This window comes from Crocodylus siamensis, chromosome 14 (assembly GCF_052110815.1).
Source record: "Crocodylus siamensis isolate JL-2025a chromosome 14, ASM5211081v1, whole genome shotgun sequence".
In the NCBI taxonomy this organism is placed as follows: domain Eukaryota; kingdom Metazoa; phylum Chordata; order Crocodylia; family Crocodylidae; genus Crocodylus; species Crocodylus siamensis.
This window is the reverse complement of record NC_143408.1, coordinates 25,207,182-25,229,811: the sequence shown is the minus strand read 5'-3', so window position 1 is coordinate 25,229,811 and position 22,630 is coordinate 25,207,182. Positions and strand designations below refer to the sequence as shown.

The 22,630-nt window shown below is 53.4% G+C and overlaps 2 protein-coding genes across 7 annotated transcripts in view; both read right to left on the bottom strand.

Moving 5' to 3' along the window:
- The window catches only part of DIXDC1 (DIX domain containing 1), a 58,113-nt gene extending 55,865 nt beyond the window's left edge, over nucleotides 1-2,248 (bottom strand). For 4 of the 6 annotated variants that reach the window (XR_016439098.1, XR_016439099.1, XR_016439100.1 and 1 more), the window contains exon 1: nucleotides 909-2,162. Coding sequence is in view for 2 of the 6 variants with exons in the window: in XM_090026825.1 (XP_089882951.1) it covers nucleotides 909-971 (63 nt within the window). In the remaining 4 variants the exon portion in view is untranslated. Of the gene's footprint in view, nucleotides 1-908; nucleotides 2,163-2,190 lie in introns of those variants that run through there. The other 2 variants (XM_090026826.1, XM_090026828.1) reach the window with 2 other exon arrangements.
- A 1,473-nt stretch (nucleotides 2,249-3,721) lies between these two features.
- Nucleotides 3,722-18,688, bottom strand: C14H11orf52 (chromosome 14 C11orf52 homolog). The gene is made up of 4 exons (XM_090027858.1): nucleotides 18,604-18,688; nucleotides 7,949-7,989; nucleotides 7,174-7,220; nucleotides 3,722-6,432 (listed from the first exon to the last, which is right to left on the bottom strand). Exons 1-4 carry the CDS (start codon nucleotides 18,633-18,635, stop codon nucleotides 6,196-6,198), a joined length of 357 nt encoding a protein of 118 aa, XP_089883984.1. The 5' UTR covers nucleotides 18,636-18,688; the 3' UTR covers nucleotides 3,722-6,195.
- Nucleotides 18,689-22,630: the final 3,942 nt, after the last annotated feature.

Here is a 22,630-nt window from a genome sequence, read left to right as displayed (position 1 = left end):
CCGCACTTTAAAAAGGATGTGGCCTCCCTGGACAGGGTTCAGAGGAGGGCCACCTGCTTGGTTGGAGGGCAACAGAGCATGCCCTATGAGGAGAGGCTGAGGGACCTGAACCTGTTCAACCTCAGCAAGCGGAGGCTGAGGGGGGATTTGGTGGCTGCCTACAAACTCGTTAGGGGAGATCAGCAGCAAATAGGCATTCCCCCCAGCACCACCTGGGGTGACGAGGAACAATGGCCAGAAGCTGCTGGAGAATAGGTTCAGGTTAGAGATTAGGAGGCACTGTTTCACTGCTAGGGTGGCTAGGATCTGGGACCAACTTCCTAGGGAAGTGGTCCTTGCTCCTACCTTGGGTAAATTCAAAAAGAGGTTGGACGAACACCTGTCTGGGGTCGTGTGATCCCAGTATGTACTCCTACCAGTGGCGGGGGGTCAGACTAGACGATCTATTCAGGTCCCTTCTGACCCCAAACTACTATGAAACGTGATTTGTTCGTGTCACCTTGGACAAGTCAGGGCAGGCACAGGAAGCAAAGCCCTCAGCAACCTTGCTCCAACTGACAGACCACACTGCTCTGTATACAGAGAGGCTTCCTCCTTGGATAGAATAGAGCAGTGGTTCTGAACATTTTAAGGCACAAAGCACCCCTGGATAGACTCGTGGCACCCCTAGTTTCACTCATTTTTTGCCTACAGAAAAATAAGAGAGCAGTTTTTCTGTTGCAAAGACCTGTCGAAGGCCACACCTATGGATTTCTATTTGAAATCTCTGGGTTTATCTTGTGAATCCTGTTTAGAAACCTAATAGTGTTAACACTGTGTGGCACTCTGCAGCACCCTTGAAATGATTTCCCCAGGTGCTGTGATACCCCGAATGAGAATCACTGAGATGGAGACCATGGGAGACTTACCGGGGGCTCAACAGGCTGGGATGCATTGCTGGGCACCAGATCCACAGGAGTTCCCATGTCCATCCCCACAACATGGATCCCAGCGCAGCAGACCAGCAGCCTCTCCCCCTGGCTACCTGGAGTGAAGAAAATGTATGGCGTAAACACTTACTAAGCAAAACCGCTACCTTGCCAAAACACAAAAGAAAACCAAGGAACTGCCATCTTCTTCCATCTCCTCCAGAAAATGCCTTGAAGGACATAGAGGCTGCCGAGTGGGGAACTTGCAAACTCCTCCACCTTACAAACACGTCCCCGGAAACTGGTGGTTTCTTCCACTACTCTCTTGGGTAGAGTCACGAAAGCATCCGGGAGCTGTGACTGCTATAATGCCTGTAAGTGTGATCTGAAAGCTTCCCGCTTCCATCTCTGAAGAGCTCCCCTCCCCTCCAAGACTCAACACGTCAGTCTCAGGATTTGGGATTCCTAGCGTTGAAAGATTTCCAGAAATACAGTTAAGCAACAGCCAAGCTCCATGGGACCGGGAGCGAGAGAGATCGCACGTTAGCATGCAGGCTGGCTCGGCCTCCGGATGTACTGTGCTTTTACATCTGCTTTCACCTGTCAGGCAGGTCTAGCGACGGGACTATTCCCCAAACACGTAACGCCGGTGTCTGGTCACGCTGGCTCACATTCGCAAAGGCCCGGTTATTCCCCAGCGCACGTGCAGGGACCGCCGACCAACTTCAGTGGCCTCCATCTGTATTGGAGCCAATGCAGCCCTGGGATCTCTACCCCACAGCACAACAATGGCATTTCCCCACCGTCCTCTAGGAAGCTATTCCACAGCTGAAAATATTTCTATTACAGCATTTTTTTCTGGAAGCCAGCCTGCATTTTCCTTTGTGTCGTCCCCTGCCTTTAATGCAGCTTCGGCCTCCCTCGCTACATTTTTAATACACTTTCCCTCGGAGGAACCCCATCTATCCCCGCTTCTCCGGAAAGCAGCGCCTCCGAGCATCCCGCGGCTGGCGGTCCTGTCCACAGGACGCCTCCGATGCCGCGTTTCCTCCCGCCCCCGGCGCCAGCACAAGGCCGAGCGACGGACCCCGAGCCCCGCGGCCGCCTCACGTCGCCCCGCCGCCCCCGAGACGGCGCGTCGTGGGCCCGTTGCACGGCGGGGCCGTGGCTCCCCACGGCATCGCCGGGGCGACGCGCACGCCGGGCCTGCAGGCTGCCATGGCCGGCTGCCCCTCTGCCCGGGGAGCGGCGGTGACTGCCTCCCGCGCGGGCCGGCCGGTACCTGCGGCGCCGGGTCGGAGCCGTCCCCGCGGGGCGGGCGCGCGTTACCGCTGCCATGGGCACGGGCCGCCCCGCCCCGCCCCGCCCCCGGCCCCGCCCCCCCAGCCGGGCGGCTGCGCCCCCTCCCCCCGTGCTCTGCAAACTGCCCCGTGTGAGCTGCAAACTGGCCCCCCCGTGCCCTGCAAAGTGCCCCTCTGTGCCCTACAAACTTCCCTTTGTGAGCTGCCCCCCTGTGCCCTGCAAACTGCCCCCCTGTGCCCCGCAAACTGCCCCTTGTGAGCTGCCCCCCTGTGCCCTGCAAACTGCCCCCCTGTGCCCCGCAAACTGCCCCTTGTGAGCTGCAAACTGGCCGCCCCCGTGCTCTGCAAACTGCCCCTTGCTCTGCAAACTTCCCTTTGTGAGCTGCCCCCCTGTGCCCTGCAAACTGCCCCCCTGTGCCCCGCAAACTGCCCCTTGTGAGCTGCAAACTGGCCGCCCCTGTGCTCTGCAAACTGCCCCATGCTCTGCAAACTTCCCTTTGTGAGCTGCCCCCCTGTGCCCTGCAAACTGCCCCCCTGTGCCCTACAAACTTCCCTTTGTGAGCTGCCCCCCTGTGCCCTGCAAACTGCCCCCCTGTGCCCCGCAAACTGCCCCTTGTGAGCTGCAAACTGGCCGCCCCCGTGCTCTGCAAACTGCCCCATGCTCTGCAAACTTCCCTTTGTGAGCTGCCCCCCTGTGCCCTGCAAACTGCCCCCCTGTGCCCCGCAAACTGCCCCTTGTGAGCTGCAAACTGGCCGCCCCCGTGCTCTGCAAACTGCCCCATGGTCTGCAAACTTCCCTTTGTGAGCTGCCCCCCTGTGCCCTGCAAACTGCCCCTTGTGAGCTGCAAACTGCCCCCCTGTGCCCTGCAAACTGCCCAACCCCCCCGTGCTGTGTTAACTGCCCCCTTGTGAGCGGCAAACTGCCCCCTTGTCAGCTGCAAACCACCCCCTGTGCTCAGCCACTACCACCTCTGTTCAGCTGCATACCCGCTCTGCTCCACCAGCTACTCCTGCCGCTCCCTGTGCTCAGCCAACAGCCCCTGCGCTCCGCTACCTAGCTGCGTCTTACCCCGCTCTGCTTGGCTAACTACCCCGGCACATCCGCTCTGCTCAGGAAGCAGCGCGCACATCCTGGAAGCCTGGTGGGACTGGGAGCCAGTGGCTGTGGACGGGGAAATGGTGTTTTACCCTGCCTCACACAGCGTTATAACACCCCTCCTAATGTTTCTGGGGAAAAGCAGTTTGGGCGAGAAACAGGATTTGCCACAAACGAACGCGGACGCTACGTTTTCCAAAGGGAAACAGGAATCATTGTTCTTCGTACAATATTTTTTTTTCATAGCAACTGGTCAGAAATCACCTTCTAAAAACCGGTGGCTGTTCTCAGCTGGAACTGCTTTCCATAGAAGTTTGCGTACGAGTCGTGGAAGTGCAGGGCCTGGCCCCTGCCACTGTAGTCATCTCTCGAAAAGTGCAATTCCTTCAGCTAAAATTAAAATGAAACCTCTGTGGTTACGGAAACATTTGACACCTTCCTCGTTTAAGTCATAAATGGAACAAGCCCAGAAAACACAGTAGTTACAGCTGTAGAGTCTGTCAATATTCAGTGCAAATACAAGTTCTTCATTATTTCAAACATATCGGTATGACTTTCACATTTCATCAATTCAAAGCCTGTTAAACAGGCAGAATTACTGTATTATTTCTGCGTCTATTCAGAGCATTTGATTACAACTCAGATGCATTGTACCTCTAGAAATAACAGAGAGTGCTAGCTAAGTAGGAAAGCTGGAGTTCCCCAGGGAATCAAAGATAAAATACCAGCCCAGGCTTTGAGAAGCTCATTATAAGATAGTTTCTATTGCTGTTACCACTAGCCCAGAATACAAAAGACTCAGTTAATCCACACATCAATAGAAGCAAGTGACATATCCCCAAAACAAGTCCCTTCGAGCCAGATTGTCTTCTTATTTACACCAGCTACAAACTGGACAAACTCAGTTGACTTGTGGATTTGCATCACTGCAACTGAGCCCAGAATCTGGTCCCTGGCGTTCGTCTTGTATCCTGTTTGCATGGCTCGCTGTCCCCAGTCGCAGCACTGCTTCCCACTGAAGAGTGAGTTCAAATCGAATTGGTAGCGGAGGCAGATTCCTTGCCGTGAATTCTGCAGGAGCCGATTGTTTCACTTCGACCTGGAGCGGAGTCTGTTTTTTAAAAATGACCAGCTGGATGCTGTACTAAAGGCTCCCCACTAAGCGATGATCTATATTTAACAAGGTTTATATAAAAGAAACCTGTGCAATAAACTCACTTTGTTCTCTTTTGGCTGAGGAAGGCTGAGCTAGAGGTAAACCCATGGCTCTTTCTAGTTCCAGCATGGATGGTTCTCTTTAAGGACATATTTATTCACTAGCCAAGTAATCGAGCATGCCCAAGACCTAGACTTGAGACCCCAGGCTTGTCTCTGAATTCTGGGCAAATGGGCAGACTGCATCCCATGCCACACTGCAGCCCCTATGGCTCATCCACCCCTCCTAGGTCAGGCAAGATGGATTGCCATGCAGGGCCTGGAATGACGGAGATCGAGAGGAGCAGAGAGGAATGGCAGGGACCCTTGGAGCTCGAGCAGGGCCCCAGAAGAACGAGCCTTCCCGATTACATAACACCCTATCTGCCACTCAGAAAAGACCTTATCCTGCAAGCCCCATACGAGCCCAAAGACAGTTAATGAGACATCACAGATGAGAAACTGCTGCTCACATGGAAAAGTTGCAGGATTGGTCCCCAAAGTATCTCTAAAGAGACATACCCATTATTTGTACCTGTTTTTTCCTTTTCTGAATGAGTAAAACCTCTTACTAAACTCACTGCATGCAGGCATTTGGTCAAAACACTTCCAAGGGGGCCCATCTTCAAACACCAGCACGCAAGCAGGAAGTCTGGGACTGACTCCCATCCCCACTTCAGCGCACAAAGTTTCGTGTGACGTCCCAGGGTGCTGGGTGCCACCTCTACCAACCTGCTTGCCTTCTCGGGGGCCACGCAGCACACGCCCTGCATTGTGGAATACATCATGCCTCCGACTCAGGAAGGAGCAGGAGTCCAAAGCCCTGTCTGAAGCTGGCCATGATTCCTTCCCCATCTCATAGATTTGCAAACTGCTCTTGTGCCCTGGATGAATTGCCCCTAGATGTTGCCCGGGGGGTTTCAAATATTGCCCTCAGAAAAGTAATTTCTAAATTGTAGTTCTTTCCATTTAAATCATGTCTCAAAGCTTGTTATTCCCTTTCAGGACATCTGTAATAGCCCGACAGCTCAGAGAGCTGTTTTCTACTCATCGTTAAGCTCTGCCTTTCTGCCCTTGGCATCAGAGCGGTGCGCATGGTTGGAGCACGTTGCTTTTCCAAGGAAAATAGGGATGGGACTTGCGTTGAGGCAGGAAGCTGTAAAAGGGGTAGTATTTGAGGCAGGCAGTGTGCAAGAGCTTGTGTGACACGGTCCAGACCACTTCCTCGCAGCACCAGCCACCTGTCATTTTCCATAACATGCTGCTGAATCCCTTTACTCCTGGAACAAAAGCCAGTGGCAAAAGCCCCACCTGTTCTCATATGTAATCCTTTGCTGTTCCTTTGCAGATGTCCCTGGGCAAGGGTGCTAGGCTGGTCCTCTTGCCCCACGGCACAAATCCTCTCCCGGTGGCACTGAACTACAATTTAATTCTCTGTTACTCAGGAAGCAGCTCTGAGAGCCTGAAGGAGGCATGCTGCCAGCCTCAGAAACATCCCTGATCTTTTCAACAGGGAGAGATGTATTTCTCACCAGAGCCAGGTGCAAAGCATCTCTTGCATTACAACATATATTGCTGAGCCCTCCAAGTCCACATCCAGCCCCTCTACACATACTCAGGAAGACTCAAGTGTCTGTGATACCAGTGTCTCAGTCTGTGAAATACGTTTGCTGGAGGGAGGAGGCTGTGGGGCCTCTTACACCAGGGTCCCATTCTTGCTGTCATATTTCAGCCGGGGCCGGGGGAAGTTCAGGGTGGCGTATTCAGTGGCATTTTGCATTTGCAAGTTCTTCACCTCTTCCGCTGAGCGCTCCCGAGCCTTGGTGAACACCTGGATATCCGCATAGTGCACGCTGTCGTCCCGCTTTGTGCTCTTGGGCTTGTTGACAGTAGCATAGACTGGATACTCCGGTACTTCGGTGTACACCTGCGCCTTTGTGGAGAAAAGAGTCCTTGGCAATCAGCTCCCCACTCTTTCAGGCCACCCCCTTGCACTCCCTGCGACTCCCTGGAAGGCTGGGTACCGCTCACTGCACCTGGTACTACCTAGAGGGCTATGCCAGATGCCAGCTCCACAGAGAGTCAGAGCAGGTAGCCTCCACACTGTGCCCAGCGTGGCAATAGGGGTACACCTCCAGGAAATGACAGTATTTCCCCCACGGCATTACTGCCTCTGCCAGCCCAGAGAGGGACATGGCCCTATAATCTCAGCCGGCTGCTTCCACAGCTCTCCCAGTGATAGTCAGACCACCACTTCTGCAGAAAGTGTTATCAAAGCTGAGCTTTCCCTCCCCGCCTTTTCTACTGCATGCATTACACTATGTACATAGCATATCCATAGGGTTATAGACCAGTGCCTCTATGCTGGAAATGTGCCATATACCCATGTATGATGTACTGTAGTTGCTGCATTTTGCACTGGAGTATGTTTCCTACAATTCACCCAAGGGTAGGAGGGGTGGGGGGGGCGTATCTCTTATAGTGGCTATTTGATGAACACTGGCTGCTCTTGTCTGCATTGAGCATCACTTCCCTGTGCACTAATCATGCTGGTCCTGCACTCTGCACGGAACAAGAAAACCCTGGGACTTTTCCCTCCTAACCCAGGAGAGTAAAGCTGAACACTGCATTTTCAACTTGTCTATTGAGTGAAGTCTCTTCAGGGGCTGTTTACCTTCCTGCTGCCTTGGTGCTGGGGATTCACGTGTCTTGCTCTGGTGCCTGCAAAAGAAACAGCAGAAAACCAGCATGACTTAACTGTTTATTGTTCCATCTCTTGAATTTTCCAGCGATGAGATGGCTAGCCCGCAGGCTCTCCCTGCTGGACCTTTCTCAACTTTCCAGCCCAAGTGGAGGGCTCACCCTATCTGTGCCTTTGGAGCATACCTCCCACAAGAAAGCCTGGGCTTGTTCCTTTGGAAAAATGAGGTTTCCTGAAAGGACAACGCGCTCTGGGCCGCAATGTTCTTGGCAGTACCTCGCAGGAGGTAGGCAGCACAGAGAGCTGCCTTGTCAGGCCTCGGAGCAACTCCGAGCTACTGTTTATTTTATTTTGTCCTTTGCCATTTGGCAAATGGAGTGTTTTGCAGGGGCGGGTCCTGGGACTACTGGAGGCACTCGGGCTTCTGGTTCATTTATTTTCCTCTGCTCAGCGTCACAAGGGATGTCTGCGGCTCTTGCAAGAGAGCGAGGTCCCCACTACTGCAGAGCACATGGACGGCAGTCGTCTGCCTTCTGCTTTGCACCATTGTGCCGACTGCAGTTAGTCTGGGTGCTAGATTTGAGTCATTTTAATGTTAGGGGGAACTCTGGCAGTCTAAATTATCATGGTAAAAAAGGAGATGTAGCATGTGAACTTTTTGAAACCAAATTCACACCACCCCTGGGCCTGTGGGACTCTCCTGGTCTCTGTGGTGCTGTTCTCTTGAGTATGTTTCACAGATCCTTACCTTGCTTTTCCTTTTTCCTCTGAAAAGGTGAAGGACACTTCCTGAAATCAGAGAGAGATGTGTTATTAGTGCAAGTAAGCCTAGCTCTCCGCCACATTCATTGGATGCACACATGTATGCGTGCACACGCACACTGCCCAGACCCTGCACTTGTGAGCCATGTGAAAGGACTCTAAAGCTCCCAGCAAGACCCGCTCAAATGCAATTGCTAGGAGCTGTCCAGTGGACTGACATTACTGACTGCACCCCAGGGGCTCTAGGGCTGAAGCACTTCTCTCCTCCTCATACTCCTGCTCATACTTGCTCACCAGGGGCAGTCAGAGGAGAAGCCTGGACTGTGTGTTTCCAGTGTGGGCTCTGCCTGCCCTGAAGGAATAAAAAAAGGAATCCCACTACTGTTACAGGAACTAGTGATCATCCAGGGAATCCAGTATCAAGAGGTTTAAAAGGCCAAGATTTAACAGTGTTTCCTGAGGTTATCTGAGACGCACCAAGATACAGCTCCCCTGACAGTGGCTGCGATGAGACGTCTCCTGACTCAAGGAAGGACTACGTAGTAGATAATATGGGTAGCAGCTGAGAAGCCTCCAAAGACCTTGGGATACCTACAAAAAGCAGCAGTGAATGCAGCAATCCCCCAGATTTTGGGGACGTGTCTCCCGCTAGCTGCTGGCTCTGAGGTTCTCCAGCAGATGCGGGAAGCATGGGTCGTAGCACAGCGAGCCCTTGGGGTGGCAGCTGCATCCAGGTGAGATATACCCATGCAAGGTCCAAGTTTGGATCCTGCAGTCTTGGCACACCTAGACCAAGGGTTAGCGTGGAACTAGTTAGGGAACTTCTGGAGGGACTGGATGTATTCAAGTCAGCCAGTCCAGACAATCTCCACCCTAGAGTACTAAAGGAATTGGCTGAGGTCATTGCAGGACCCCTGGCATGGCTTTACGAGCACTCGTGGTGCTCTGGTGTGGGGCCAGAGGACTGGAAGAGGCCAACGTGATTCCCATCTTCAAAAAGGGGAAGAAGGAGGACCCGGGAACTATAGGCCAGTTAGTCTTACCTCGATCCTGGGCAAGCTTTTTGAGAAAATTATTCTGGCGCATGTCCACGAGGGGCCAGCAGGGGAGATCATGCTTAGGGGCAACCAGCACGGGTTCATCAGTGGCAGGTCCTGTCAGACCAACCTGGTGGCCTTCTATGACCAGGTCACCAAATCATTAGATGCCGGGGTAGCAGTGGACATTGTCTTCCTGGATTTTCGGAAGGTCTTCGACACCGTCTCTCACCCCGTTCTCATTAAGACACTGGGGGCTGTGGTGTCAACACCCGCACAGCCAATTGGGTCGCCAACTGGCTGGAGGGCCGCACCCAGAGGGCGGTGGTGGATGGGGCATGTTCGACCTGGAGGGACGTGGGCAGCGGGGTCCCCCAGGGCTCGGTCCTCGGGCCCGCACTGTTCAACATCTTCATCACCGACTTGGACGAGGAGGTAAAAAGCACCTGTTCAAATTTGCTGATGACACTAAGACGTGGGGGGATGTGGGCACGCTAGAAGGGAGGAATAGGCTGCAATTGCACCTAGACAGGTTACAGGGGTGGGCGGATGAGAACAGGATGGGATTCAACACAGACAAGTGCTAGGTGCTGCACCTGGGGAGGAAGAACCAGCACCATACCTACAGGCTGGGAACTCCCTTCTCATCAGGGCAGGGGCAGAAAAGGATCTTGGGGTCATCATTGACTCCAAGATGAACATGGGCCGGCAGTGTGGGGAGGCAGTTAGGAAGGCCAACCGCACCTTGTCGTGCATCCACAGATGCATCTCGAGCAGGTCCAGGGAGGTGGTCCTGCCCCTCTATGCGGCACCGGTCAGGCTGCAGCTGGAGTACTGCGTCCAGGTCTGGGCGCCGCACTTCAGGAGGGATGTGGACAGCATGGAGAGGGTCCAGAGGAGGCCACTCGCATGGTCAGGGGGCAGCAGGGCAGGCCCTACAAGGAGAGGCTCCGGGACCTGAACCTGTTCAGCCTCCACAAGAGAAGGCCGAGGGGGATCTAGTGGCCTGTTACAAGCTAGTCAGAGGGGACCAGCAGGCAATGGGGGAGTCACTGTTCCCCCGAGCATGACCAGGAGTGACCAGGAATAATGGTCACAAGCTGGCAGAGGGGACATTTAGGGTAGATATCAGGAGGCGCGACTTCACAGTCAGGGCGGCTAGGGTCTGGAACCAGCTTCCAAGAGAAGTGGTGCCGGCTCCTACCCTGGGGGTCTTTAAGAGGAGGCTGGATGTACACCTTGCCGGGGTCATTTGACCCCAGTAATCTTACCTGCCATGGACTTGATGATCTGCTCAGGTCCCTTGCGACCCTAGAAACTATGAAACTATGAATCTCCCACTGCCCTGTATCTTGAGCAAAGGGGGGCTTTTTCCACATGTGGGGATTCTTGCAGCATGTGCCAGGGCAGGTTCTGGTCACTGTTGTGCTTCATGGTCTGTGTGTCTTCAGAAGAAGAGAGGATGAAAGTCCTGTCTTCCTGTTTCCTGGGCCTCTGTCCAGGCAAAGGACAGAGACAAAGGGCCCAAGCCCCACAACATCTAATTCACGGAGATCCATGGAATTGAACCAAAGTGCTGATGGTGCCTGCTGTGTCCAGCCAACCACCCACCTCAGGAGCCTGCCTGCTTGTCCAGCCATCTGTCTGGGCTGCATTCGCCCCATGCTCGAAGAGCGGGAATTAGCTCTGTGTGGCACAACTCTTGTAGGGATATCTATGGCGCTACCCTTCTGCATGCAAGGACAGATGCTATATTCGGTGGCCCCATCTGAATCTAGCCTCTATTCAAAAGTGAGCTTCTAGAGATGCGAACAACATCCTGTTTAAGTGGAAACGCTGGTTTCTTATTGCATGGGTAAGCAGGTAGCTCTGATCATGTTGGAAGAGTTCTCAGGAGGTATCATCTAGTCCTAGCCCTTGCTCCAGCCAAAACCACCCTGTTTAAAACAACTCTTTATCTAAGCTGCACTTAAACATGTCCACTGCTGGAAACCCTTCAGTCTCCCCAGGCAATCAGTTCCAGTACTTAGCCATGTCTGTCCTTAGAAAGTTCTTCCTAATATGCAACCTAAATCTCCCTTGTTGCAATTTAAGGCCATTACTTCATGTCCTATCCCCTGTAGACACAGAGCACAATTGTGTTCACCCTTCTCTTTATAACAACTCTCTAAAATCCCTCCTTAGTCTTCTCTTCTTTAATCCCAGTTCTTCTCTAACCTTTCTTCATACGTCACATTTTCTAGACCTCTGATCATTGTTGTTGCTCTTCTCTGGACTCTTTCTGATTTGTCCACATTATTTCCTGAAGTATGATGCCCATACCTGGAGTCGAGTCCTCCAGACAAGGCCTCACCACTACCAAGCAGAGTAGAAGAATTGCTTCCTGTAACTTGCAAGTGCTAGTGCTGTTCATGCATCTCAGTACACTATTATTTGGGGGTGGGGGAGGATTGCTACAGTATTATGCAGTTGACTCATCCTCAACTTGCACTCCACTATAACTCCCAGGTCCTTTTCTACACTGCAGCCTAGGCAGTTGTTTCCCATTTTGCATCTGAGCATTGCCTTGTCCTTTCTTAAGAGTAGTACTTTGCACTTAGCAAATGTCATCCTATTTATTTCAGGCCATTTTTCCAATTGATCAAGGTCATTTTGAAAACAAATCCTGCCCTTTGAAGCATTTGCTCGCCCACCGAGCTGAGTGTCATCTATGCAAAGCATACACTCAATTCCATCCTCCAAGTCCTTAATAAAAAAAACCAATGGTGTAGTCAGGGCAGACTCCGAGGAATCCTCCTGGGTTTCTCTTTGCAGTCTGCAGGTGAGTCACTTACAACGTATGACATTATTATACCGGATTATATGTATACAAACATTTGTAATATAAATACACCCTTCAGAAAAGGGCTGAAACATGTGAGTAATGCCATTGCCACACCGCAGCCACGCAGCCCAGGGGCACAGCAACACCGTGCAGAGCTGGGGCAACACACAGGTGACGGCTCCGATCCGGAGTGACACGAACGGAGCAACACCGTAGTGACATGGCCCGGAGCAGGAGGGACGTGCCGGGAGACGGCTCCGAACCGGGGCCGTACAGCCGTGATGCTGTATGAGCAGAAGCAGCGAGCGCTCCCAGGACTGTAGCAATACCATGGTAACGCGGTTGAGCCGCGGCAAAGAAACAGGGAGAGGAGAATGACGAGAAGTCCCGGTTGCTAAGAGACGTCCGTCTAACAACTCCGTTTTTGTGGAGGGGCTGGAAATGCCGAGGCTTGCGGGGCACGTCGCCAGTATTAGCAGCTCCGTGACCCACTGTACGTACACCCTGGCAGCCGGGGCACTGCTCAGCCGATGCACAGGGGAAAGCAGGAGATAACCTAAACCCTGCTCTTGGCCCCAAAAGGGAACTAGGGAACCGGGGGTCAGAGTCCTCCTGCAGGAATCCTGCACATGGCAGCCAATTCTGCCGCTGTGCTATTGCTCTTCGGTAAACCCGCTGGTGCCGCATTGTCCATACCCCACAGATACCCCCAGTTACCCCTGCCACTGCAGTCACGCGTCTCCCGCTATGGGATCAAAGGCTCGGGGCGCTGAGAATACGCTCGGGCTGTCATGGAACATATTCTTCCAGGGCCAGGTGTCAGTTTGCTGAACTCCCGCTACTGTAAGAGCCCAAGTTATTTTTCTTGTCGAGCCTTGAGCTGAAACCAAGCTACGGCAAATAAATTCCATGTACACAGAGCCAAACCTGCCCCCAGCAACAGCAGCATAACTGGAGAGAAACAGGCCAAGCGCAGGTACGTCCCTGCGGCGCCACGATCCATCCCCTTGCGTAACGTCCCCGGCTGCGCCTCTGAACTTGGCACCGGCCCGGCTATCTGCACAGCTACGTGTCACAATCTGAGCCAGACGCACGAAGCAAATGTTATCATTCCAGAAAGCTAAAAAGGACAAGGGGGAAGCAGGTGCCGATCCTTATAGGGCTAGCAACATGCCAGCGCGTACATCCGTGCCTGGACTCTCTCCAGCCGTGCAGGCTTCAGAGGGTCCCGGAGCCGAGCGCTGTCCTTGCTGCAGCACGGGCTGGAAGTGTGGAGCTAACGCTTTTGAAACAAGGATGGAAGAGGGTTATGGACACACTGCAAGAAGCACGTGGCTTTTGTGCGTGCCCAAGTGTCAAAGGCCTGTGGCCCGTGTGTGTGTGTGTGTGTGTGTGTGTGTGTGTGGAGAAGGTTAACGGCCTTTGGTTCGGCGAAAAAACTATGAAAGGCCTCAGGAATGAGGGTTAAGAATCACAAGGCTTTAAGAACGGACAGCAATGATTAACTAGCTTTCTGAGCCTGGTGACTGCCAGGCCCCAAAGAAGCAAAATCAAGTTTGGTGGGAAAATGCGGTTGCCACTGTAATCAGCAGGGTAACTTGCACCCAGCGCGTTTGGCCTGGCTTCTGCAAATTCCTCAGAGGCTGTGTGCTGAAAGGCACTACAGAAACACAGGGGGTTTAGTATTCATGCCAGCTCTGCTGTTGCACTCAGATCCCTTCCCCCTTCTCCAGCCAGTCGCACCTTTCCAGCATAGCCGTCCTTCGCCTAGCAGCCCATTGCCTGAGCGGTGCAGAGGTCCTTGAAGTTGCTGGTAGCGCACACAGGCAAAAGCGCCGTGCTCCCCCAGGTCTTCAAAGACCAGAATGAAAGGGGCCTCTGCCCAGAGCAGAACCGAATTGGTTTAAATACTTCTGGCCCTGTCCTCCCAAATGACCCTCTCTCTCCAATAAGGGGCAAACACAAGCCCTCCTGCCCCATCAGCGCAGTGGCTGGAGCGCACTGAGTCTCACAGGTTGCCACGTCCTGAGCGTGAGCTGTGGAGCTGGTTGATCGTGGCAGCATTCAGGAAGGTCGTACCACGTAATTAAAATAGTTCAACTTAAAATATAATCAGCGGAGCCCTGGCTAGCTCCCTGAGACGCAGGCTCCCGTATCAGCTTTCTGAGCGGCTTGTGCTGTGTTGCTTGCCCTCCATTCTTGAGGGAGTTTATCAGCCGGTCTGCAGGCTGCGGCTATTCTCAGGCTGTCTGCAGGCTAACCCCAGCCAGCCAGGAGACAGCATCTCCCAGCCTCAGCTCAGCTGGAATTAGAATGGACAGGACAAGGAGAAAGGGAAACAAGGCTAAACTCAAAATGCATCCAAAACGCAGTGGCAGATATGTTGGCTGTGACAAGCTCATTTGTTCCTACACCCCAAAACACAGGCATCCCTACCCTTACACCCTCGCTCAGTGCTTCCCCAGTCCTGCTGCAGAAACCACCAGCTGACAGGTGGTCCACGAAGCGCTCCCTTCTCTCCTCCATGCACCTAGTCCTAAACCCCCCGCACATCTTCAGCTCCTGCCTGTCGCGCACCGCAGCGCCCAGCTCGGGCACGCTCGATGGCAACCTTCCACCTCCTCTCCGGTCTGTCCCGCCAAGCCTGCAAAGGCAAAGGCGTTTGGGTGGCTCTACCCATGCCCAACCGAGCAGGCTAATCTGCCACTGCCACTTTCCTTCCTGGAGTGAGACAGGAAGAAGAATCTGGGCCTGGGGGCAGAGTCCCAATGGAGAAACTTCCCAGATGTGGTTACATGTGGGGCCCAACCTGTTTCTTATTCATTTTTATTATTATTAATAATACATTTGCCACAAAGGTTCTCTCTAAAAGCACTTATAAGGACTTTAGGAGCTGTTTTAATCTCTTGCCATATATTCTCCATTCCTTGTCTGCCTCCCCATCCCTTGACACCCAACTCCCACTGGCTGAACAACTCAGCCCAAAGCACCTTGCTCCCTTCGGCCCCCTCTGAAAACAAAGCCCTGCTCTCTGCTGAAGCCCTGCCAGCATGGTGCAGTGCAATAGGGTTTTTTTGCCAGGTGAGTTTAACAAGATACCACTTTGTCGAGCTACCTCAGGGTACTAACTGCAACCGCAGCCCGGTTAGGATTCCTCGTTGGGAAAGCCAAGCACCTTCAGTTCACCTGTGGTAAAAACCAAGTCCCAGAGTCATCTGAGAAACCCTGCTGCTGGACTTGCATGGGCCAGTGGCTCCTCTGGCTCCATCTCCTCTGTAGACCCTCAGGGCCCCTCACCTGGGCACATCCCCCAGATGCCACTCTCTGCAGCCCTTTCAAACCAGCCGTGCAGGTGTGGCTAGTCTGAATGCAAGGCTGGGTGCTGGATGGCTCCCTTTGTCTGGGTGTTTCCCTGATTGCAGGTGCTCCAGCACAAAGAGCTTCTTTAATTTGTATCTAGGGCAGTGTTCAAGGCAGACATTTGCTCTGAGTTCACCTAGGGGATCAGAAGGGAAAGAGAATATTCCTACCTGAGACCTGCCCTCTACAAAGTGACCTTGCCTCTGGACAGCAGTTGGAAGAAGGGGTCAGCTAAGCTGGACATCAAAGGAGTCCTGGAGCAGAAAGGAGGCCAAAAATCTGGTGGGATGATCCCTTTGTTCCCTGGCACGTCTCTTATCAATCACATTCCTAAGAGACTTCAAGGATGCCTTTAGTAGCCGTGTTGTTTTGAGACAAAAAGAAATGCAAAAAAAAAAAAAAAGGCAGGGTGGGGACAGATTTCCAGCTTCAGCTTCTTGTGTGCAAAATGAAGTTGATTTCCTTCATATGGGGATTTTTCACCATCTTTAACTTTCCCTGAGCCTGATGAAGTCTTGCATGTGAGCCTGAAGGCTTGCAGAAAAAGATGATTTTTTTTTTGCAATTTCTCAGTTGGTCTAATAAAAGGTATCATCTCTGAACCAGGTATCCAGGTTGTAGCCGTATTGGTTCTAGAGGAAAAGGCAATCATGACCCGTAGTAGAGATGATCTCTTTTATTAGACCAACAAGATTGTTTGCAAAAAAAACCCCCTTTCGTTGCAAGCTTTCGGGCACAAACACCCTTCACCAGGCACTGGAGAAAAGATTGGAAAAGTTATCCTGGGTAGAAATGAAAGTTCATATTTCATAGGATTTCACAAAGGAGTAATCTTTTCTCCAATGCCTGACAAAGGGTGTTTGTTCCCAAAAGCTTGCAATGAACGAATTATTTCTGCAAAAAATCTTGTTGATCTAATAAAAGAGAACATCTCCACTACGAGTCCTGATTGCCTTCACCTCTGAGCCAAGAGTTCTACGTTTTTGCATTTCTTAAGAGATTTCAAGGCCTTTGCACAAAACTCTGGCTATCAGGCCCAGCTCTCCCAGCAGCCAGCTAGGTCACCTGGAACCATCAGGTCTCCCTTCCATGCCTCACTTTCCTCCCCAGTCCGCATCTCTCTGATTTATTTAGATGTAAGCTCCTTGGAGCAGGATCTCTCAGCACGTGTGTGCATACAGGACTTATCAACAATGTGGCCTTGAGCTCTGCTGGGCTTCCAGGCACTCTGCTAAGACATATAAATGCTGTAGCAGCAACTGTGCAGGATTCTGCATCTTTTGAGAATTGTTCAGTATCTGCAGGATCTGGACTCAATGTCCCTGGCATTTGGGGAACTGCGCCACCCCCCACCCCCTCCACCCAAAAGCTTGCAAAGAACATTTTTTTCCAACTATTTAGTTGAGCTAATAAAAGAGATCACATTTACCCAAAGAACCTTGTCTGTCCCCCTCCCCAGCCTGTAGAATCAGCCTGGGATATCAGCCTGGTCCCCTGCTTTCCATGCAGCCTCCAGGATGAAACCAAATCTCAGTGCAGTAGCCTTGGAGAAGCCACCTTTGTAATTGCCTGAAGGGACCGTCAGGAGACAGCCTGCCCCAGCCTAAGGGGAAGGCAAGAAAGGGAGTGCCTAGGTGCCCTTCCCTCCCCAGAGATTTCCTTCTTTCCCTTGGGGTGAGTGACCCCCCAGTTCTGGTTCCTGCTTCTCTTTTGCGGGTGGGCCTGGGGTTCACACGCCGCTGGGTATAGCAGGGCCCTGAGCTTGCTTGGAGATGCTGGTGCGGCACAAACCATGATCGTCTTCCCCATCCTCAGCTGTCCTCACCCCTGCCGGCTCTGCCCCGGATGTTTGACCCTGACAGCAGCACAGCAAGTCCCCACTGCACAGACTTGGGTTACATGCTTGCCAGACACCCCACGGGGCGCAGGAGAGCCACCAGCGCTTCAGGCAACTCTTAACAGCCCAGAAAGTGTGGGAGCGTGAGGGTAGGTCCCTCAGGACAGGAGAAAAGGGAGTTCAGGGTGTATTATAAGGAGCCGCCAGTGAAGGAAAGGGTCACATCTACCGTGTTATCAGGATGACCTGATAACAACCTTCCTGAGTGCCAGGGCTGGGAGAGGAGCACGTAGGCAGCCTGGCTTACAGACCCCTGCTCCAAATACCCACCCTGAGGGGCTGAATCCTGGATTCCTCAGTCCCAAACCCCACCAAACTGGGTCCAGTAACCCACAGGCCATTCCCCAAGCCAGACAACGAACCCAGGAGTCCCGATCCTCACCCCTGCTGCAGCCACTAGATGATGCCGGGTCTCTTAATTATTCAAAAGGCACCGATGACTTCCAAATAGTCCAGTCAATGGGATATCCCCAGTTTCATTTCATTCTCTGTTACAACTTCTCCCTTCACCCAGATCCTCTGTCATGCCCACACTGGCAGATATTTCCACCTGGCTTGTAAACAAGGTCCCTTTCCCCAGACAGGGCACCACATGAGCTGTGAGGGTTTTAAAGAAGCGTGGTCCCTGCCAGCGACCAAGAATACCACCCAAAAGTACAGCCAAGGCCACATCCTGGGCTTTCTGACTGAAAACACGGCTCGCTGGGATGCAAACAAGGAGACGGGACTGCAAGGAGGGGCAGAGGAGGCCAGAGCCTGGTCGCACGGTGGAGGATGCGTGGTCCCTTGGCCAACCCAGGCAGCATAAGGGAAGCCACCTCAAGGCCCCCTTGGACCGGTGGTCTGCGGGGAGGGAATAGGGCTAGATCCTTCCCACACTGGCTACTGCTAGCTCCTGGCACGACCTGTAAGGACGGATGGGAGCGAGGCACCGGTTAGCACACAAACACCACCATACTTCCCCTATGCCTGAAGAAGGGCATTTGTGCCCGAAAGCTTGCAAAGAACAATTTCCCCAGCTATTCAGTTGGTCTAATAAAAGATATCGTCTCTACCCAAAGAGCCTTGCCTGCCTAGGCACCGGTTAGGTCACCCCCGAGGCTGCCGAACCCCACATGGGGCTGAATCGACCCCAGCAAGGGGAAGATATAAGAGGAACAAAGGCATCGCTGCCTCCTCCCAGCCCCCAGCTCCCCCAGCCAGGCTCAGCCCCAGTCCAGGCACTGTCCCACCCCCCTGCACCTGTTCCCCAGGCGTATAAATCGCAGCTAAATCAGAGCCCTCCACTCCCTGGCATCCGCCTGCAGCCAGGCTTTGCATGCACGTAGACACCTCCCCGGGGTGCAGAGCAGCGGGAGGGCAGGGACGGGGAGTTAGGAGCCAGGTGGAAGCCCAGAGGACTCGGCTGGAAAGTGCCCTCGCTTTTCCCCCACTCAGCGAAGTCGGTGGAAACTTCCTCCGGCTTCCTCTCCTTTCCCCCCTTGTTCTCTCACTGCCTGCGAGAAACTCCTTGCCCTACTCACCAGGTTCCCCCGCAGCTGCAGAGATTGCCCATGTTGCTCCTTCCTCCATGCAGCAGAAGTGTTTTTCTGGATAGGGAGAGCTTGTATTTCCTGGTTCCCGGTTCGGCCCCTGGCAGTTCCCAGGGAGTGTCTCAGTGTCAGGTTTCTCTCCATCAGTGAAGTGAAGCCTTGCTAGGCCTGTGTGTGCCATCTACTGGAAGCAGCACCCCAGGTCGCAGGTGTCAGTGCAGCCCTGCTTCTCCCTGGCAAGGAGCGGGGGTTCAGATCACGTCTCTGCCCTTAAGTCTTGGGGCAAAAATCTTGCTGGTCCGCCCGGCGGATCTGCTCTCAGGTATTGTGCTCTCCCGACACCCGGTGATATCGGCAGGGCAGCGACACGCTAGAGCAGCGCTGTCGGTGCCAAGTGAGGAGGGAGGCAGGGGGATGTTGAGCATCCCATGGATGTGAAGAGAAATCCCAGGCGAGAGCCTCCCCGGGGGACAGGCGCTGTCAGAGCCCCTCATGCTCCGCTCGCCTCTGTCTCTGACAGGGTGTCATAAAAATGTGTGGCAGCAAAACGGGCTGTCAGCACCTGGGGAGACGCACGAGCATCCTTGCTGGACAGGCTGAGAGAAGTCACCGAGGCTACGGCCTGGGCAGCAGGAAGCCTGGCTTGGTTTTCTGCCTCTGCTGCAGCTTCCCAGGGTGACCTTGGGCAAGTTACTTAAGGGCCAGATTTGTAAAGGTATTTAGGCACCTACACATGCAGAAAGGCTTTCTGAAAATCCTGCTTAGTGCCTGGGCACTTCACTCCTGTAGGCCCCTGTCTGCATCCTCTGTGTGCCAGGGACCCAGCTATCAAATGGAGCTAAAATACCGGTCTTGTCCTCTTGGATTGCAAGCTGTGCTATGGCCACATGCTGGAGCTAGCACTGGGGGCCACTGTGTTGGAAATAATAACAAATAGCAAATGCTTTCTGAACATAACCTGCTAGGGCATCTCCCTCTGCTCCAGGGCCGAGTCCGGTCAGGCCAGCCCCATGCTGGGTGCCCTGACTCGGAGCTCCTGCAGCCTTCCCTTGCAGGTGGGCCTGCCTAGAGAAAGTATTTTACTAAGTCCTAATTGAACTTGGCAGTTGTGTGCTCTTTAAAATCATCCACAGGCCTGCTGGCATTGCTGTCCTCGTAGCTACGGCCCCAACCCCAGTGCTCTTGGCCTTTAACAGAAGCCAAGGCCATCCTTCTTCCCAAACTGCAAGCAGGCTGTCAACAGGGCTTACTGTTATCATTTGCCTCCATGCAGAGGGGGGTGAGGTCCCTGACCAGAGAAATAAGAAGATCTCCATCCTGAGGGGCTGTGTCACAGCCACCTGCTTAGCTGACTAGCCAACGTGGCTTAACAGCTGCCCTTACACTGAAATGAAGTCAGGCTCTCCGGCTGAGCATAGCACCTCTGCTGCGGCTTGTGCACAGGGGAGCTTGCACAATGCTCGCTGATCTGTAGGATACATCCACAGACTAACAACATACTTTAGGAACGTGATCTGGGAAGGCAGTGAAGCAGGACTAAATCTTGGCTCTGAGCGCGTCTGCTTTCTGCGCCCTCTGCAAAGACCCACGTCCCGTTTGCTGGGTCCCACCCGGTGTGTTCGTCTCCCACGGGCTTTGTGGGTCTACTGGCCCCACCGCCGCCCCTGATCCCTCTGTGGGCTTAGCAAGCCAGCCTGTTTGTATTTCAGAGATAACTCCAGCTTTGCCGCTTTGTGGAAAAATAGACCGCAATCAGATGAAACCCGGTGGAGTCAGCTCCCATCAGGCTGCTGGGACAAGCCGCAGGGCTGCAGGTTTGAGCTCCACCAGAGAAACAGAAAGGCACTAAAAACATTGGCAGTGCCGGGAAGCAGTTGGCCGCCATTCCGCATTCCCCTTTCATCCTGTGTCTGCAGAAATAAAAGCACGCCTGGGGGAGAGTCCCAGCTCAGAAAAGCGATCATGCTATTTTGTGCTTAGGAAGCAAGAGCCCGCAGACACGAGCAGCTGCCTGACACCAGCCAGTGTCAGGCTCGCCCCTGCGTCCGAACTCGCGGCCACTGTTTTCATGTGGCCGGAGACATTTGGACAGGAATCGGTCTCAGTAACAAGCTGTGAGATTGGCACAGGCTGGGGTGCTACTGCCCTGCGAGTGGGAACTTACTTTCTGCAAAGGAAGACAAGGAGGATGATTTTGTTGCAGTAGCACTTGGGTGACTCGGTTGTTCATGGGCTGGGACCCATTGCAATGAGCTCTGTATAACACAGCACAAGCTAGTGTTTTTGGCACAGAACAGGAGCTCAGAGATGATTTGGTCACTTCTGATTCAGAAGAGCTGCTCCCAATTGCAATGAAAATGCAACCTGGACTGATCAGAGCAAAGCAAACTTCAACCCCAGAACAACTTCCTTCTCTGCAACCCACACCTTACATAGCCTGGGGACAATTCAGGGCTGTTCTTTGTTTTTCTGAAAATGGAGGCACACTATGGTGTTAGCTGGGTAATGGGGGCCAGTCGTCACTCTGGTGGAAGACAAGGTCTCACTGCTTACCCACCCTGCCTGGCAGACTCATGGTGGGGTCTTGTCTCTTTTCAAAGTCCGGTTTCCTTTCCCAGGGGTGTGGACCAGGGATTTTAGGCTAAAACTGTAGGATGATCGACACAGCATGTGAACTGAGACGCCGGTGAGTCCCGGGAGGCAGCTGGAAGTCAGCAAACACGCTGTTCTTGGGCTTGATGGGCTTCCTCCTGGTGACTGAGCGGTGCAGGAGATGCAAGGTGTACAACATACAGCATCACCTCTGTGCTGGTGATGTTTTCAGCAAGGCCCTGCCTCTCTGCCCATCTAGGTTTTCAGTCTGGGATGGGATCATTTCACAGTGCACCTGGTGCTAGTGCCTTTAGTGAACCCAGCCCAATGTCTGTCTTGCCCAAGTGCCCTGATGAAGAAATGCAAGGCACCTTCCCTTTTGCTCGTTAGCACTGAACATGGTAGCACTGAGATGAGGAGAAGCCTCCTTCCACAGGTTGCACTAGACCCCACTGGGGCAAATGTGTGTAACCAAGGCCCTTCATCTAAGATGGTGGTGACAGGCCATTATGGTCCACTGCAAAGCAGGCAGATGAAATAAGAGCAGTCTCCAGCCCAAAACACAGCCTGGAGAAAAGGGATGCGTCAGCCTCCCTGGGAACTCAAATGACCTAGCAGGGGGTTTGGCTGGGTGTTGTTCTGGGGTGGGGGGGGGTATGTTTGTGCAAGTACATGCATGCAGACATGTGTAGCGAGCAGCAGTGAGACCGTGCGTGGAAACAGGCAGGAAACAAACAGCTTGTGCCCATGTATGTCCCTTAGAGAAGTCTAGCAAGTGGGCTTTGGGAGTGGGAGCCAGCTCAGAGAGGGTTGGTGCTTTTGGTCCATTCTTCCAGCCTGCGGCGCAGCACGCCAGGACTCACGGGGGCAGAACGTAGCCAGGATGTGTCTAGAGGCTATTATTAGCAGTGCGGGTCAGAGCAGTTTTTAAATAGGGATTTTTATTTTAACAGCACCCCCTCAACCCAGGCCAGCAGCTGCCTCCCTCACTTCGCACTGGGAAGGGCTGCTCCTCAGTGGGTAGAGGCCAGGAGCTGGCTTCACCCTCCCTGTATGCTCTATATCTCACCCCGATTCCTGCAGCTTACTTTGGCCCTGGGATGCAGAGCGGTTCACTCCAACCCAACGCCTGCGTTGCCCTCAGTGTGCACCCCTCTCCCAGCTGCCAGGCCTGTACCAGTTTTCCCCACAGCCAAGGAACCCATTCTGCAGCTGCCACGTGGACCCAAGGATGCATCGGCTGCCGTTTGGGCCCAGTTTATTTATGCAGGTGCCTGAGAGTAGCTGAGAATCAGGCCTCATCTGCGGACGCAAGCAAAAGACCCTCTGATTCTGGGTGACTCCTTCCAGAGGACTCCTGTCCCTGCATGCAGGTGTGCCAGGGCCCCCATGTGCAGCCCATGACAAGGCATTTCAGCTGCTGTAC